Source organism: Cicer arietinum, chromosome 1 (genome assembly GCF_000331145.2).
Source record: "Cicer arietinum cultivar CDC Frontier isolate Library 1 chromosome 1, Cicar.CDCFrontier_v2.0, whole genome shotgun sequence".
Taxonomy (NCBI): Eukaryota; Viridiplantae; Streptophyta; class Magnoliopsida; order Fabales; family Fabaceae; genus Cicer; species Cicer arietinum.
Genome location: NC_021160.2, coordinates 13,615,516 through 13,630,858, shown reverse-complemented (window position 1 = coordinate 13,630,858; position 15,343 = coordinate 13,615,516). Strand labels below are relative to the sequence as shown.

The following is a 15,343-nucleotide window of genomic DNA, read 5'->3' as shown; positions in this document are numbered from 1 at the left end:
CAAGAACTACGTAGCTTTGATTTCTCCATCGCACTGGGAGATACGTAGGAGCAAGATCACATTCTTGTCAAGCACATAAATAAAAATTTCTTCTTTTGTCCTTTATTTGTTAAGTACATATTTATTTTAAAATCATATTTTAAAAATAGTAATAATTGTTATTCATATTTAATAATAAAGAAAAATAAATATACTTAAGTTAAAATTAATCTTGCACAATTAATTATAGGTAACCGTTTTTAACGGATATCGTAGGGTGCTAATACCTTCCCTACGCATAATCGGCTCCCGAACTCAAAATTTGAACTCATACTTGAAATTTTGGTGGCGACATTCCAAGTTTGCATATGTTCACGCTTGGATATGGCATTTTAAGACCCTCAAAACTCAAGTGCTTCACTCTCTTATCCCTTTTTAGATGTCAAATGGCTTACACGTGTGACTCTCACATCAGACATTTAAAACTAAGGAATGGACACGTGTTGGTTTCAGCATTCAAGGATAGCCATATATTGATCAAACTCAATCTAATAGTAAAATAAATAAATTAATTAATATTTGATATAACCATGAGAAAAAAAAACAAACAAGAGACACGTAGTAGTTTCTACGTTCGAAGACTTGACACGTGTACATACAAATGATCCATTTAAAATATCACTTGCTATATATAGTTGACAAGGGTCTTGATGATATATGTTGTTATTGTTGTGTAATTAATCAAACAACAAGAGTCAAGGTTTATGGAGGCACATAAAGAAAGGAAAGAGCAAGTAGAAAAAGAACAAGAGAAGAAAAGAGAGAGTAACCAAATTAGCAACGATGATAAGTGTAAAAGGGAAGTAGAGAGTGACACAATGGCCAAAATAATCATTCGTGAGAACACAATTTCAAGTGGTGAAAGAGCTCAAGATCCCAATGATGTATTAGCTTTCTCTCGATCAGTTCATAACATTGATTCCTCCCTTGAATGAATCCATGATGGTTTTCCATAAAAGGATTGATATGTTGTCAAAATTTGAAGTTTGTACCAACAATGGAAATAGACCTTGGGAAGCTATAATATGAAAGCTTTCATTAATTTTGTTTTATTCTCATTACTTGTAGAAATGTATGGAAAGTGTTTACAAGAAGCAAGTGATTGGCTAGTTCAATGAGTATGGGTTGTTGCATATTAATGTTTGGTAGATGTATATAATAGCTAATAGCCTAATACTACTAAATTGAGTTGTGTGGTTTTTAATGTGAACTCTTCTATCACTAAATATATTTTGCATCATGTATATTTAATCTATAATTTAGATTAAATATATTTTGATTTATATTTGTGATTAAAAAAAGATTTAAATTATTTTTAAATTTTAACTCAATTAGTAGATGTCGTTAGTATTTTGTCAATATTATTCTAACACACAAAAAAAGTCTTGAATTAAATCATAAACTGACTATATAGGCCAGAAACAACATTCAAATAGTGTCGAAACAACAACAAAGCCAAACTTTCATCAAAATTAAATTAATACAAAAAAAAAGTCTTTTAAAAATAAAAGGGGAAGATTACGATACTTTTTTTTTGTTGAATGAGATTACAAGCCAGGTCAAAAAACATTACGAAATAGGTGACCTTTCATTACATTATGTTTGAGAGTTTGAGAAGCACAGGGAACAACAACAAATTTTAATTATAAAATTAAGATATAAATTATCAAGAGATATTGATATTATATTTCCAACAAAAAATTAAAATCTCTTTCATAAGTGAGCTCTCACATCAATAGCATCACCGTTACAAATCAATGAAGCACACCACTTGAATCTACCACACAATTAGGAAAAAAATTGAACCAATAATTTATTACACATGGATTTACTAATCAGCCAATCTAAGGCTTTAATACCCTTATTGAGGAGTTTGGGGAGCATTAAGAACAAAGTTAAAGATTTGAATTATCTTGAGATTTGGACATTACACTTAAAGTCATTGAGATAATGAATTATTCATATATCTTTCATTTTCAACGCTTAAATTTTAATATTCTCCTTAACATAATTGTGATATTATATATCATTATCTAAGACCTTACAAATATTGAGTATTTGTATTAGATACGGGGGTTTGTCAGTTAAAGTCACTAGTTAGTTAGTTACATTAGTTATTTGTATATCTTATCTAATTAGTTATTTAAGTCTATAACTCTTGATGTAATTAACTTTTTCATTTTATTGATAATGGTGTTTTTTCATGCGACTGTGTAATACATCAAGTAATTAATTTAGTTTGGTTTGTAGTAGCGTGAACGATTTGAAAATTAAAACATGAGACAATTTTTTGTTCATATATTTTAAATGTATATCTTATATATTGTTGAGCATATTAAACTTTTAACATAAGGTGAATCAAATTGTATGTAAAAGAGTTTAGCTATGATATTATCAACGCCGTGCTTTCAATTATTTTGTTTTTTGTTTGAATAGTTCAAGCTTTATGTTTCTAATTTGTGTTATTCAAATTATAAAGTTTATTTCATACTTGTTCTAATTATTTCTTGTGATTGAAATGTTATGTTAATATATTTGTTTTTAATTTGTTAAAAAAAAAATAAATCAAATCATGATTTTTTAAATATTTTATAAGTGAGCCCTCTAATTGGGATTTAACTCGGACTAACTGAAATTTAACTTAACTCCTATTTTTGAACAATAAAACTTTATTTGAAGTATTAGTTGTTGATTTTTGTTCTTTTCTCTATTTAAAAAAAAAATTATATTTTCTGCATAAAAAAACGTCAGTTGCATGTGATGATCCATGAGGTGCTCAGTCATAAGAGACAAACACTCTTCTGGAAATGACCCAATATTAATATTGTCGTTTGTCCACCAGTGTTTCTAAAAAAGGAAGGGCAAAATAGCATATATATGACAAATTAACATTATTATGGTTTAAAACATAAATAAAAAAGAAATTAAATAATTGAAGTTAAATAGTTAATAAATTTTAATTAAAAATAAATTATTTTGAAAATTTTGAATTAAATTATAACTCAATCAATTTTTGATCAAATTTTATTTACATTTTGACTGATCTCTAAATTATTAAAGTTTTATTCTTTTAAAAATTGAAAAATTAAGACAAAAAACATAAAATAAGAAAAAATAAAAGTACAACGAGTTCAATTTTTCTTTTTAAAATTTTAACTAAGATCTTCCGCATGGACTCAATTTTTGTCGTGAATAGCCTAAAAATTACTAACAAAGAAAATTAAGCTAAATACGAGAATGTTGTTTTACATAGTTGGAGTCTTTTATTCTCATATTATCTATTGTTTTTGGTAGAGTTTTTTTTAAGGTGAATACATACATGATTTGCATGTAAAATTGTTGTGATGAAAATACTAATTATATATGATTTTAATTATCAATGAAATGACATAACCATGAGAGTTGCTAGCCAACAACCACAATTTTGATAAGATATAAAGTATCTTTAATAATGCTGACTAGGCTTTCAATTTTAAATCGATCCTTGAAAAGGGTTGACAACCCTTCACATCTATAATGCTGACAAGAGTTTTTGTTTCAAACTATCCTTTAGACTTTCAAGACAAGATTTATTTTTCCTTTAAAGAGAGTTATGACTTTTTATTTTCTTTAGTTTTAAATATAAATAAAAGTTAATTAAAATATTGATGTTTATAATATAAAATTTAAGTTAAATACTTTAACTTTTTTTATTAAATTATATTTATATTAAAGTTATAAAAAATAATTTTATAGTTATTGGTTCAGAAAATGATGATGGAATAAGGAGGATAAAATATTTTAAATATTTAGTGGAGAAAAACAAAACCTCATTGTAAATTTAAATCATCTTTTGGGGTATTATAAAATAAATAGAAGGAGCGTTTATAAGTTTCTTTCATATACTCACTTGATATATTATTGATGATTGACTACACTATTTACATATATATATATATATATATATATATATATATATATATATATATATATATATTCTCGCTTAATCCAGTTTAATTAAACGATAGTAACATAATATTTTATTATATAAGTATTAGTGTTTAAGTTTTTTATATGAATGTACTCCTATAAGTTATATTTATACTAAAAGATAAATAAAGTTAAACAGATTGTATATAAATTATAAGCTGTAAATTATTATAAAATACTTAAGAAAATAAAATAAGTTATTTTCATAAACTCTATGTGATATATAATTAAATTATTAAATAAATTTAAATAAATTAATTCAAATATATATGTACAGGGATAACAATATAATTTACATTTGTGAATATCCATTTAAATAATTTGGATAGAAAAAATATGTTTAAATTGGATACAAATGCAAATTTTTATGAAATTAAAATTAAAAAACTGAGACGAAAAAGTTGTCCTATTCTGTTAATAATATTATTGTTATTTTAAAATTAAATATATATATATATATGTATATTTAATATATTTATTATTTTCTGAAATATTAAAAATTATAATTTTTCTATAAAAAATATAATATTAATATTTTTTAATTTTATTATTATATAATAATAATTATTTTATTATATTAATTATAATAATATAATTTTTAAAATTATTATTTATATATATGAATTAACGCGGATTTAAATTTGACATTGAAATAAAAAACAAGAAACAAGGACGAATAAGGATTTGTATCAAGTAATTGAAGTGTGAGGATGGGGAGACAAAAGACGACTCTCCATTCCCTTTGCCATGTCTAGACAAGTGTCAAATGCTTACACTCCTTATCCAATTCAATGTATATTTTAGTTACAAAAGTATTTAACAATTTCTCTCCATTAAAATACACCCTTATTCTTTCCTCCATTAAAATTCCTCCGATGAATTAAACACAGAACACATGCCCCTGGTTTAAACCAAATACACCCTTATTCAAGAGAAACTATGTTTCAAAGTGATTAAAAACAGGGGAAATACAAAAAAGTTGAATATGAAACACAAATGAAAATTCATGCTTCTCAAGGAAAATAATATATTAATTCCTTTCCCTTTACACAAATACCTTCTTCCACCCACAAAATAAAAAAAAAATTAAAAAAATGAAAATATCAGCATATCCAAAACCACCTAATGAAATTGCAATTCTAAACGTCTAGCACATAAAGTACAAAAATACTTTCTTTTAATCTTAAAACACATAGGCAAAAAACAAAACCTCCATTGGATCTCAACATCCATAGCTTCAACCTTACCCCTACAATAAGGACATGACCCAGATGCTTTTTGTCTACCCAATTCCTTCTCCTCTTCATCACACACATAAACAAACCACATTTTTCTCCTGCTGCTAGATTTGCTCTTCGATTTCACCTTTGTTGTCTCACAATTTTTGCCTTTTGTTGTCGGGTTCCTTTTCCTAGTAGAAGAGTTCTTGTTAATTGTTGTGAACAAAGAACGACCCATCAATCACACTTACTTATAGAATGCAATATTATTGTATTGTGGTTGTTGTTGGTTAAATAAATATAATATTCTCTATGGTTATTTCAACCTTTTTTTTCTCTTCACTTCACCACTGTTTTGTTTTATATAAGTGAAAAGAATGTTGATGTTTAATGAAGATTACTTAAATATATACTACATATCTTCTTACTTATAAGCTTTCATTAATTATTTGTCACTAAATGTAATACCCTTTTCAAATTAAAAAATTCATTTATTATTTTTTTTCTAAACATATCTCTTATTATTAATTTATCTTAAAAAATAAAAAAATTAAATTAAATATATTTATATATAAATAATATTTTGAGAATATTTACAAATAAAATGGATATATTAAATTCGTTAACTATTTTTTGAGTCATGCTAACGAATATTTTTAGGATATTTGTTAAAAAAAATAAAAATATAAACAAAAATAAAGTTTTGTGAAAAAATTATCAAACTTTAAAATTTTAAAAAATTGAAGATACCGCTTTTAAGATTATATTTAATATCTTAACAAGTGTTAAAAAGAAATTGTTAATATTTTCTCTTTTTATGTTTAATATATGCGAAAAATGCGATTAAAGTTTATAAATAAGGATAATAGAATTTTATAGAAATGTCTGCTTAAATACATCTTTACTTAAAAATGAAGGTAATTGTAACGCGCCGCTGATTTGGACCATTTTCAAGTGCAGTGCATTTGGAAATACATTCATTGAAATGGAAAGTTCGTACAAATATTAGTAGAATTTTTTTTTTTTTAAGGAAGTGTATCATTTTATAAAATGGTATTTAATGACTAAATCTTATCATACTAGTTATGAAGAAAACAGTTGGCGAAAAAGAAAATTTGTATTCATAAATTGAGCTTCATTTGAAAAACTTTTCTCCACATATAACTACAATTTTAAATTATTAAATGTATTTATTATTGTTTTTTATAAAATTATCTTTTATTAATTGACTACTTTTTGGTGTTATTATTGTTTAATAAGTATTAACTAAAGAACGATTTTGGAATATATATAGCATATTCATATAGTAGTATTTTTTAGTTTAATTATAGTATGCAAGTTGAGTTAGTAATTGTATTTTAGGGAACTCATTTGTTATTCTGATTTTCTTTATGTGGTCCACTTGACAACTATAAAAATAGGTGGATATCACCATTATGTTAATAAGTTGGAGATTATTAGAGATTACATGAAGAAGGTTTATTTTGAAAGATACTTGTAAAAGGAATGTTTGTGAAAATATCATTGCAAAGATGAAACTCATTTTTTAATGTGTCATCGGCGCTACTAGGAGACCCCAAATGAGTCTTTTAAGCAAAAATAAAGTGTAACTACATCACTCTAGTAAAACCTTAAAAATATTAATTATAAAAAAAGTAGAGAGAGAGAGGAATATGAGAAGACTTACTATTTGTTGTTGTTGTTGTTGTAAACAATCTTGTGACAATTGAATTTTAATTTTATTCTAGTTTAAACTATTTGCACCTAGCTAGGTTGAAATGTGTGGATTTTTAATTTGTGAATGGACATTATATATGGAGGGGAAAAGATAATTTTGGTTGAAAAAAAAAATGATGAAGAAGCTGGATATTATAAATTTGAAGAGAAAGAAGATGATAAAGAGGATGAAGATTGAAGAGTCTTATTTTTTATTTTTAAAAATTAAAAAAAATATATATTTTTTAAACTTGTCATCTCATTTATGTTAAAATATATTATAAATTTAATGGAGACGGTTGTTATTTTAAGAGAAAAAAAAAAGACAACGATACAAACGATTTATAACATAAAAAGTAACTCTATTATTAGAATGAATTTAAAAGACTTAAATAAAATAAAAATTAAAAATACTATATGGAGTTTATACCTAATTTAAAGTGTCACATATATAATTTTACTCTTCTGTATATATTTTATCTGAAGGAGTACGTTTTAAGACCAGTTTATTTCTTTTAGGACCATTTTATTTCTAAATGAGCATAATTATAATCTTTCTATAATATTAATAGTCTGTTTTTAATTATGCTCTTTAGTTATATATGGATTATCAATATGATCAAAATAACACAAAAATAAAATTGTAGAATTTTTTTTTTACTAAAAAGTGCTTGTAACATTTTTTTGGGTCAAAATCCACAAGTTTCACCTGTAGTTCGTGTACCTAGTTAAGGGCTTCACCTACATTCACTGCACACTGAGGTGAAAGCCACACAAATTTTTTCAACAATTTCATAAAAAAGACTGCTTATGTCCTTAATTAAATATAGGTGAAAACGCTTCTTTGTAAATTTTAAATACATTAACAACGTTGTACACGTTAGACAAATACACTAAATAATTTTGACGAGCGTAACAACATGCAATTATGACATGTAAAACAAGATACGTGTATAATTTAAAAAATTTCACAATCACACCATTTTCTTTTAATATTGACTTCAAAATGATCAATTGATCGTACCTCTCTTGAATTTATTGTTTCATTTACCATGAAAGAATAACAATTTTAGTCGAATTGCATTACTTAGTAACTTCTATATTTAAAATAAAAAATCAATACTAAGTTATCATCGTAAAAATTTCATTTGCAAATGACGACTTCTTACTATATTAAAAAAAGAGGACAAATTGATATATAATTTTGAGAAGAGAATATATTGATAAATAATTTTTAAAAATAGATTATTTGAAAGAAAATATACCCAAAGTAGTAACCTTGGTTTAGAGAATCTTATATTAATTACTTTTGCCAAAAAAAAAAATAGAACCTTACATTACTACCATGTGACAATTTGCATCGACATTAAAATTTTAGATGGACGTCATCATCTTGGTCGATGGATGGATAATTTCTCTAATGGTGACAAGTTGGGACCATAAAATGCTTATTTTAAATTAAAATACACCTACCTATCTAACGCTAACTTCCAACTCAACGAGATAATCGATATACTAGATAAAAAATAAGGCCTCGTTTTAACAACACATACTAATTTATTCGAATATAGTTTGTTGAAAATAAGGCATTGTTTTAACAACACAATAATTTATTCAAATATAGTTTGTTGAAAATACTAATTTCTCTTTATTTGGAAGAATTAGAGAAATTTGATGTGACGAAAACAATGATACATATAATTCAATCATGAGCCGCCAAATAGATATCTTCGTTTAATTTGACCTTATAAGGAGGCCGCCGGCATATCCTTTTTAGTGAATCTAATTTATAATGTCACTTCGAATGCTTTTTCTATAAGAGCTTTTGGAAAGTTTTTCTAAGAGGAGATTACGGAGTTACTTTTTTTTTCTTCTGATTATTAAAAGCAATAATAATTTAGAGTTCAGTTAAATAATTATAATTTAGAGTTCAATTAAATCATAAATAACGTACGACAAAAAAAATTATCATACCAACAAACTTTGGAAGGTTTTTGTGTGTACTTAATCCTAGTCAGAAAAACTAATTTTGATGTCTGTCTAAAAATATTAATTTTGGAATCTTGTTGTGTGTGTTTAATGTTAGTAATATAAATAACTGTAGTTAAAAATAAAATATCTCATTTTATATATCACTAGCGTGTAGTTTGTGTCAAATATAGATATGTTATATATAATTAAATGTAATTAACTTTTTTATATTCTTTTAAAAAAATATGACTCATAACATATATATTGTAACGATGTGATCAAACATGTATTAATTGATATCAAATTTATATCAAATTTAATATATATATATATATATATATATATATATATGTATATAAAATTTTATTTTGTTTGAATATCAAAATTTTGATAATTAAATCATATATTTTTTTAAATAAATATTAATGTATAAACACATCATTAAAAATTAATATTTTAAAAATTGGATTGAAAGTCGAATCGACAAGATCTATTGATCATAGTTTAATCGATTGATTTATAGTCGAATTATTTAATGAACATTTTAATAAGTAAATAATAAAATACAACAAATATATAGCTTCATAATTTATAAAGTGAAAATTTATAACAAATATTTAATATCTATAACAAATATATTAACATTTATAACAAAGATAAGTTTCTTTAATATAATTTAAAATATCAAATTTTATATTGATCATGTGCTTTGTAAATTAAGTGGAATAAGAGTTTGAGTAGAATAATTTCTTTTAGTTAAAATTAAACTTAAATTTTTTATTATTTTCTAATTTTAAAAATGGATTTTCTTTTACAAAAATAAAAATATAAACTTTTAAATAAACCAAACAATTTTTTCAAAACTAAATCCAGTTCAATGACTTAACCAATTTTACTCAATTCTAACCAATTTTTAAAATATTGGCTAAATTACATTCGTGGTCCCTTAACTTAATTTCAGGTAACATTTTAGTCCTTTATCTTTTTTTTTTCCCGATTTGGTCCTTTATTTTAATTTTAAGTGACAATTTGATATTTTATGTTTTAAAATTTCAACAATGATATCCTTTTTTATACAAAAATTCAAAAAAAAAAAATCAATCAAAACTCATAAAATTAATTATATTCTTCAACATAATATAAATTTCATCAAATTCGTAACGCAAATCTTCAAATATACTCATATTTTCATACTTTATTTGATATTTTTAGGAATAAAGGACTAAATCGGGAAAAAAAAAGATAAAAGACTAAAACATTACCTAAAATTAAGTTAAGAGACCACATGTGTAATTTAGCCTAAAATATTATTAGTTACTAACATTTCAATTATATTGATACTCGATAAATATTCAAAATCAACTAGATACAACATATAATAATGTTTGAAAATTAAACTACAATTAACTTGATAAGTATTAAAATAAACATAAATTATGTCATGCAAGTTTCTGTTGGCATGGTACATATACCAACAATCCAAATTAAGATCAATGGATGAATGAAATAACAAAATCCAATGCCATGTTATTTTTTAAATTTTTCAATTGAACTAATATAACCCATATTACTTTTTTAGTTTAACGTTTTTCTTTTCAGGGACTGTGACTTTAAAATAGTAAAGAAGATTTATTTGCTCTATTATACTCATTATTATTCTACTTTTTTTTTCTTCTTTTTCAGATATCACTAATGGAGGATGATTTTATAAAATAATATATAGCGAAATTACATTAACTTTTTATAAGTTTTCTTAAATAACACAAACTTTTTTTTTTTACATTTATATTTATTTCTGTCATTTATTATATGATATAATTAAAAAATTTACTTTAACTTATAGATATACTTCTATATATATAGTATTTGTAATTTTAAAATGTATAATTTGATTCTTATTGACATAACATAAACAAAGTATACATCCTACTATCTTTTTATAAATGACAAATAAAATTATAAAAGTAAAACAAAAACGTTATGTATAATTTTTAAAAAAATACATAAAACGTAAGTGTATTTTAAAAACCAAATGATAAATGCAATTTTCCATAAAATAATTCATCATTTCTCTTTCTCGTATAAAGTACAAATTAAATATATTACTTAATTAGTGTGTTATTATTTTCTAAAGTCACACATTTTTTGTCAAGGATAAACACTATTTTCCCAACATTTTTCTACAGTAAATACACTTTCAATAAATTAATTTCATAAAATTATTTTAATAATAATAATTTGAAGGTAAAATGATTTGTTATGAAATAAATATATTGACGTAAAATATGAGTTAATTAAAATTTGAGACTTGAATTCTGATTTTAATTTAAAATAAATTCTACAAGTAAAATAAATTGTATCAAAATCAATTTATATTTCTAAAATTATTTTCTACTCTCAAAATTGAAATCAATGCATAAATTAATCATCCCATTGTATCACTAAAAATCAAGCCGTTGTATCAATAAGTTGATCAGTTAGTTCCAAAATTGATGATTTGCCAATAGAGTGAATATTGATTTGGTGGTTGCCTTAGAGCACACTTGATAGACGTAAAGATATTCATATAAAGAAGTTTGAATTTAAATATGAAATTTATTATTTCTTTTTTATATTTAAAGTATATAAATTTTACTACTAAATTATTTATAAAAAAATTCAATTAATCTAAGTTTTTATCAAAATATTTCTATAATACACATATATAAAAATCAATAAATATAATTTAAATATTCTTTTGTTACATCAAAATAAACATAGATCCTGATAATCATATGTAAAATTGGAAAACCATATAATCGATTCTTAGCTAAAAAAGACTAAGTTGATTATATATTTTAATTTAATGCAATAAATTATTACTTTGTCAATTTAAGAAATTACATGAAGGACAAAGCTGTGATATATTTCCTTAAGTGCTTTTCATATAATTTTTTAGTTAAAATATGTATAATTATCACAATTGTTTTAAAACTACCATTTTATGTTAGTTATAACTTTAAGAAAATATTTTAAATTCATTATTGTTTTCTAGGTAAGTAAAAAAATAAGTAAAAGTAAAAATAGGAAACTGTGCCACTGCCAGCACAGTCAAGTGAATATGGAAATGATGTGTCACTATCTACAGTTTCAGTCAGCATTGTGATTTCTGAGTTTCTGAACTTTACGGTATGCACAGTCGTCCGTGACCGCATGCCAGTGCTGTTTTATTTTCTGAGATTCACTATTAACAATCATAAATGTTAACTATAGACACAAAATAAACTAAAAAACATGAAGAAAAAATATTAATTTATTATTGTTATTTAAAATGTTAAATGATATATGTTTTTGTGTACACTTGCATAAATTAAATTTGTGACTGTGATGACCCTGCAAAATTACTCTTGCTTTCTCTTATAAAGTTTATTTTTTATTAAAAAAGTAGCAGCTAAAAACATTTGTTTAAAAGAATCAAAAGAAAAATCTATATTCAAAAAAATAAGACTCTTACTTTTAAAAAATTATATGATTTAATTATAAACATTACTAATATATAAAATTGTTATAATAATAATCAATTATAATTATTATATTATCATACTGCTTCTAAATTTATATCTATAAATAATTATTATATATTAAAAGTGTACAAAATTACACTATCTACATGATAATTGAAGTCAAATTAAATGCATAAATTTTCATACACTTTCAATATAATATTTCTATTAGATCAAAGATTTTTGCTATGCAATTATAAAAGTAATATTATGTTACGTATCAAAAAATTATTTTAATTAGAATTGAAAAAAAAAAACTTATTACAATTTGTACATAACCGTTTTAATATTTTTAGAGGTTTTATTAGAATTTAAAAAAAAAAATTTAATAAAAAATTATAAATTATTTTATAATATTATATTTTTATTGAATAAAATATTAAAAATTCAAACTATTTTATTTAAATTCATAAAAATAAATAAATTATAAATAACATTTAAATACAACTTCAAACTAATATTAACCTTCTTACTATTTAAAAAGAGTAATCATTCTAACATATTTTGAAGCAAATTATCAATAGTTCTAATAAATGAGCAATGAGTTCCATTGTAAATCTAATAGATTCAATAATAGATTATATATCAGCAAACGATCTAATAAATAATCGGCAAACGATATATTAATATCATTATAAATCACAAACCAATAATGAATTATTAAAATCTAAAACACTAACATCAAATTCAACCTTAGTAGATAAAGATTTTTCAAAATCAGTAAATCAAATATTTTAAACAAATTGAGTTCGTAAAATCAGTAAATCAATCATTTCAAACAAATTGAGTTCCTAAAATTAGTAAATTACAAAACTGTAACATCAATATTTAAGATTCTATATTCAAAAATCTAATATTTAGTGGTGGATGGTGATGCTGGTAGACTGCGGTCGCGGTCACAGACTTACGATAGTGGGGTGTGGAGAGGAGGTGATGAAAGTTTGCTCTAGTCTATGTTTAGAGGAGGTGATGAAAGTTTGCTCTAGTCTATGTTTAGAGAGAAAATATAGAGAAAATATATTTAGTATATGTTTAATCTATATGTATTATAAGCATAAGGTGCAAATATAAAATTTTAAAGTGATAAGTGTATAAAATTAAGAATATCAATATAATTAAAATTTCATAATTAATATACTATAAACAAATTTGGATCCTCCTCATTGAAAATCATGCGTCAATGTTCTGATTGCACAACTCGATTAACGATATAAATTTATACTATAATTGAATTATAAGATTTACAAATATCTATATTCGACAAAGTTGAATGAATTTTTAAATATAAATTTCAAATTTTTAATATATAAAATTAATTTCAAATTTTCAATACATAAAATTAGTAAAATTATGTAAAGTTGATAAAGTTGTCACAAGTTGAAAATTCAAACAGTCAGATAAAGCATGATGTCGTGAAAAGAGGTACAATTGTCTTGATTTTTTAATCAGTTTTATTATACTTTGACTTTGAAAAAAATTTACAGAGCAGTTGGGCTATTTACATCACTTTAACAAATATTAAAGTGTCTAATGGTAGAAGAAAAACGCCAACATATCAAACTAAAGGATGACAAAAGAATTGATGTACATGTAAAAATAATACAAACATGTTTTTTATTACCGACCAAATTCATTTGTTACCATTTCTAAAAAAAAATATAGATGAAATCTCTATTTATCTCTAAGTTAAGTTTTTTTTTTGACTTTTTAAGAGAGTCATTGCATGTTCATACAACTATTTGTCTATGTTATTTTCGCCGTGACAATTAAATAATTTATGAATGTGCACATAAGTATGCTCCAAAAAAATATTATGATAGATTGATGTGTATATATTAGAGTTAAAAAAGAGAAACGGTTAATTTTATTAGTCATTAAAAATAAGTGGTGTATTTAATAGATAACACACATGAGTATGAATAGATACATATGAATAGATTAATTTTATGAGTCATAATAAATGGATAAATAGGAGTCACATTTGAAAACTTTATGTTATAATGTATTTATGCTCACAGTTTACAATTCCACATTTTGGTTTATGAGTTATATTTTGTGTTGAACGGCAAAAGATAATTGTTGCACTTAAAATGAATTGAATTATAACTCAAATTTAATAATTAAAGTATTATAAAATACCTCTAAAATTTTTTAAATTAAAAATTGATTGTTTGAGATATTTTTTATTAACGTAACATACAATTTTATGATATAGAACCGTCTAAATGTTTTAGTTATATATATATATATATATATATATATATATATTAATTATTTAATAAATTATATAAATTAATGAATAGTTTCATAAGTTGAAATTGAAGTTTTTAGATGGGCTTATTGTAATTTTATGAGTATTAAACATTAAACATTGTTATATTAAATGTCATGTTATTTAAAATATGTCACATCATCATTTTTTAGTTAAAGACTTTAAGAGAAGAATTAAAACTGTTAACTTTAAAATAAAGAGACTAATTTTACACATTGATAAAAATATAGAGACCAAAACTTCAATTAAACATTTGTTATTTATATATACATATTTTTGCTTCTTAAAAAAAATATTAGTATCATTAGACTACATTAATTACAAAAAAGGAAAAATATTAGTGGCAGAAATTAAACATCTGAGTATTTTTAATACTCTTTTGATGTCATTTAATTAACTAATCACCGTCCGACAAGAATGATATTAATTGATTGAGCAAGTTTTAATTTAGTCGTATTATATAACCTATAATATGTTTTCTTTTAAAATTTATTTATTTTCGTTTGTACCGAAAAGTTTGTATACAAATGTTATGTGCATGTAAGTATTTATCTGATTGAGTGGACCAAATCAATTTTCAATTTTGAAATTGAATAAAAAATAAGTTGAGCTGG

At 23.2% G+C, this 15,343-nt stretch overlaps 1 protein-coding gene across 1 annotated transcript; it reads right to left on the bottom strand.

Moving 5' to 3' along the window:
• Window positions 1-4,987: 4,987 nt before the first annotated feature.
• On the bottom strand, window positions 4,988-5,612 carry LOC101490751 (uncharacterized). The gene has a single exon (XM_004487956.4). It carries the CDS (start codon window positions 5,464-5,466, stop codon window positions 5,131-5,133), a length of 336 nt encoding a protein of 111 aa, XP_004488013.1. The 5' UTR covers window positions 5,467-5,612; the 3' UTR covers window positions 4,988-5,130.
• Between the last annotated feature and the right edge of the window lie 9,731 nt (window positions 5,613-15,343).

Bases quoted from the DNA above. Each gene is read 5' to 3' on its own strand.
- LOC101490751 (XM_004487956.4), bottom strand. From the start codon at position 5,466: ATGGGTCGTTCTTTGTTCACAACAATTAACAAGAACTCTTCTACTAGG.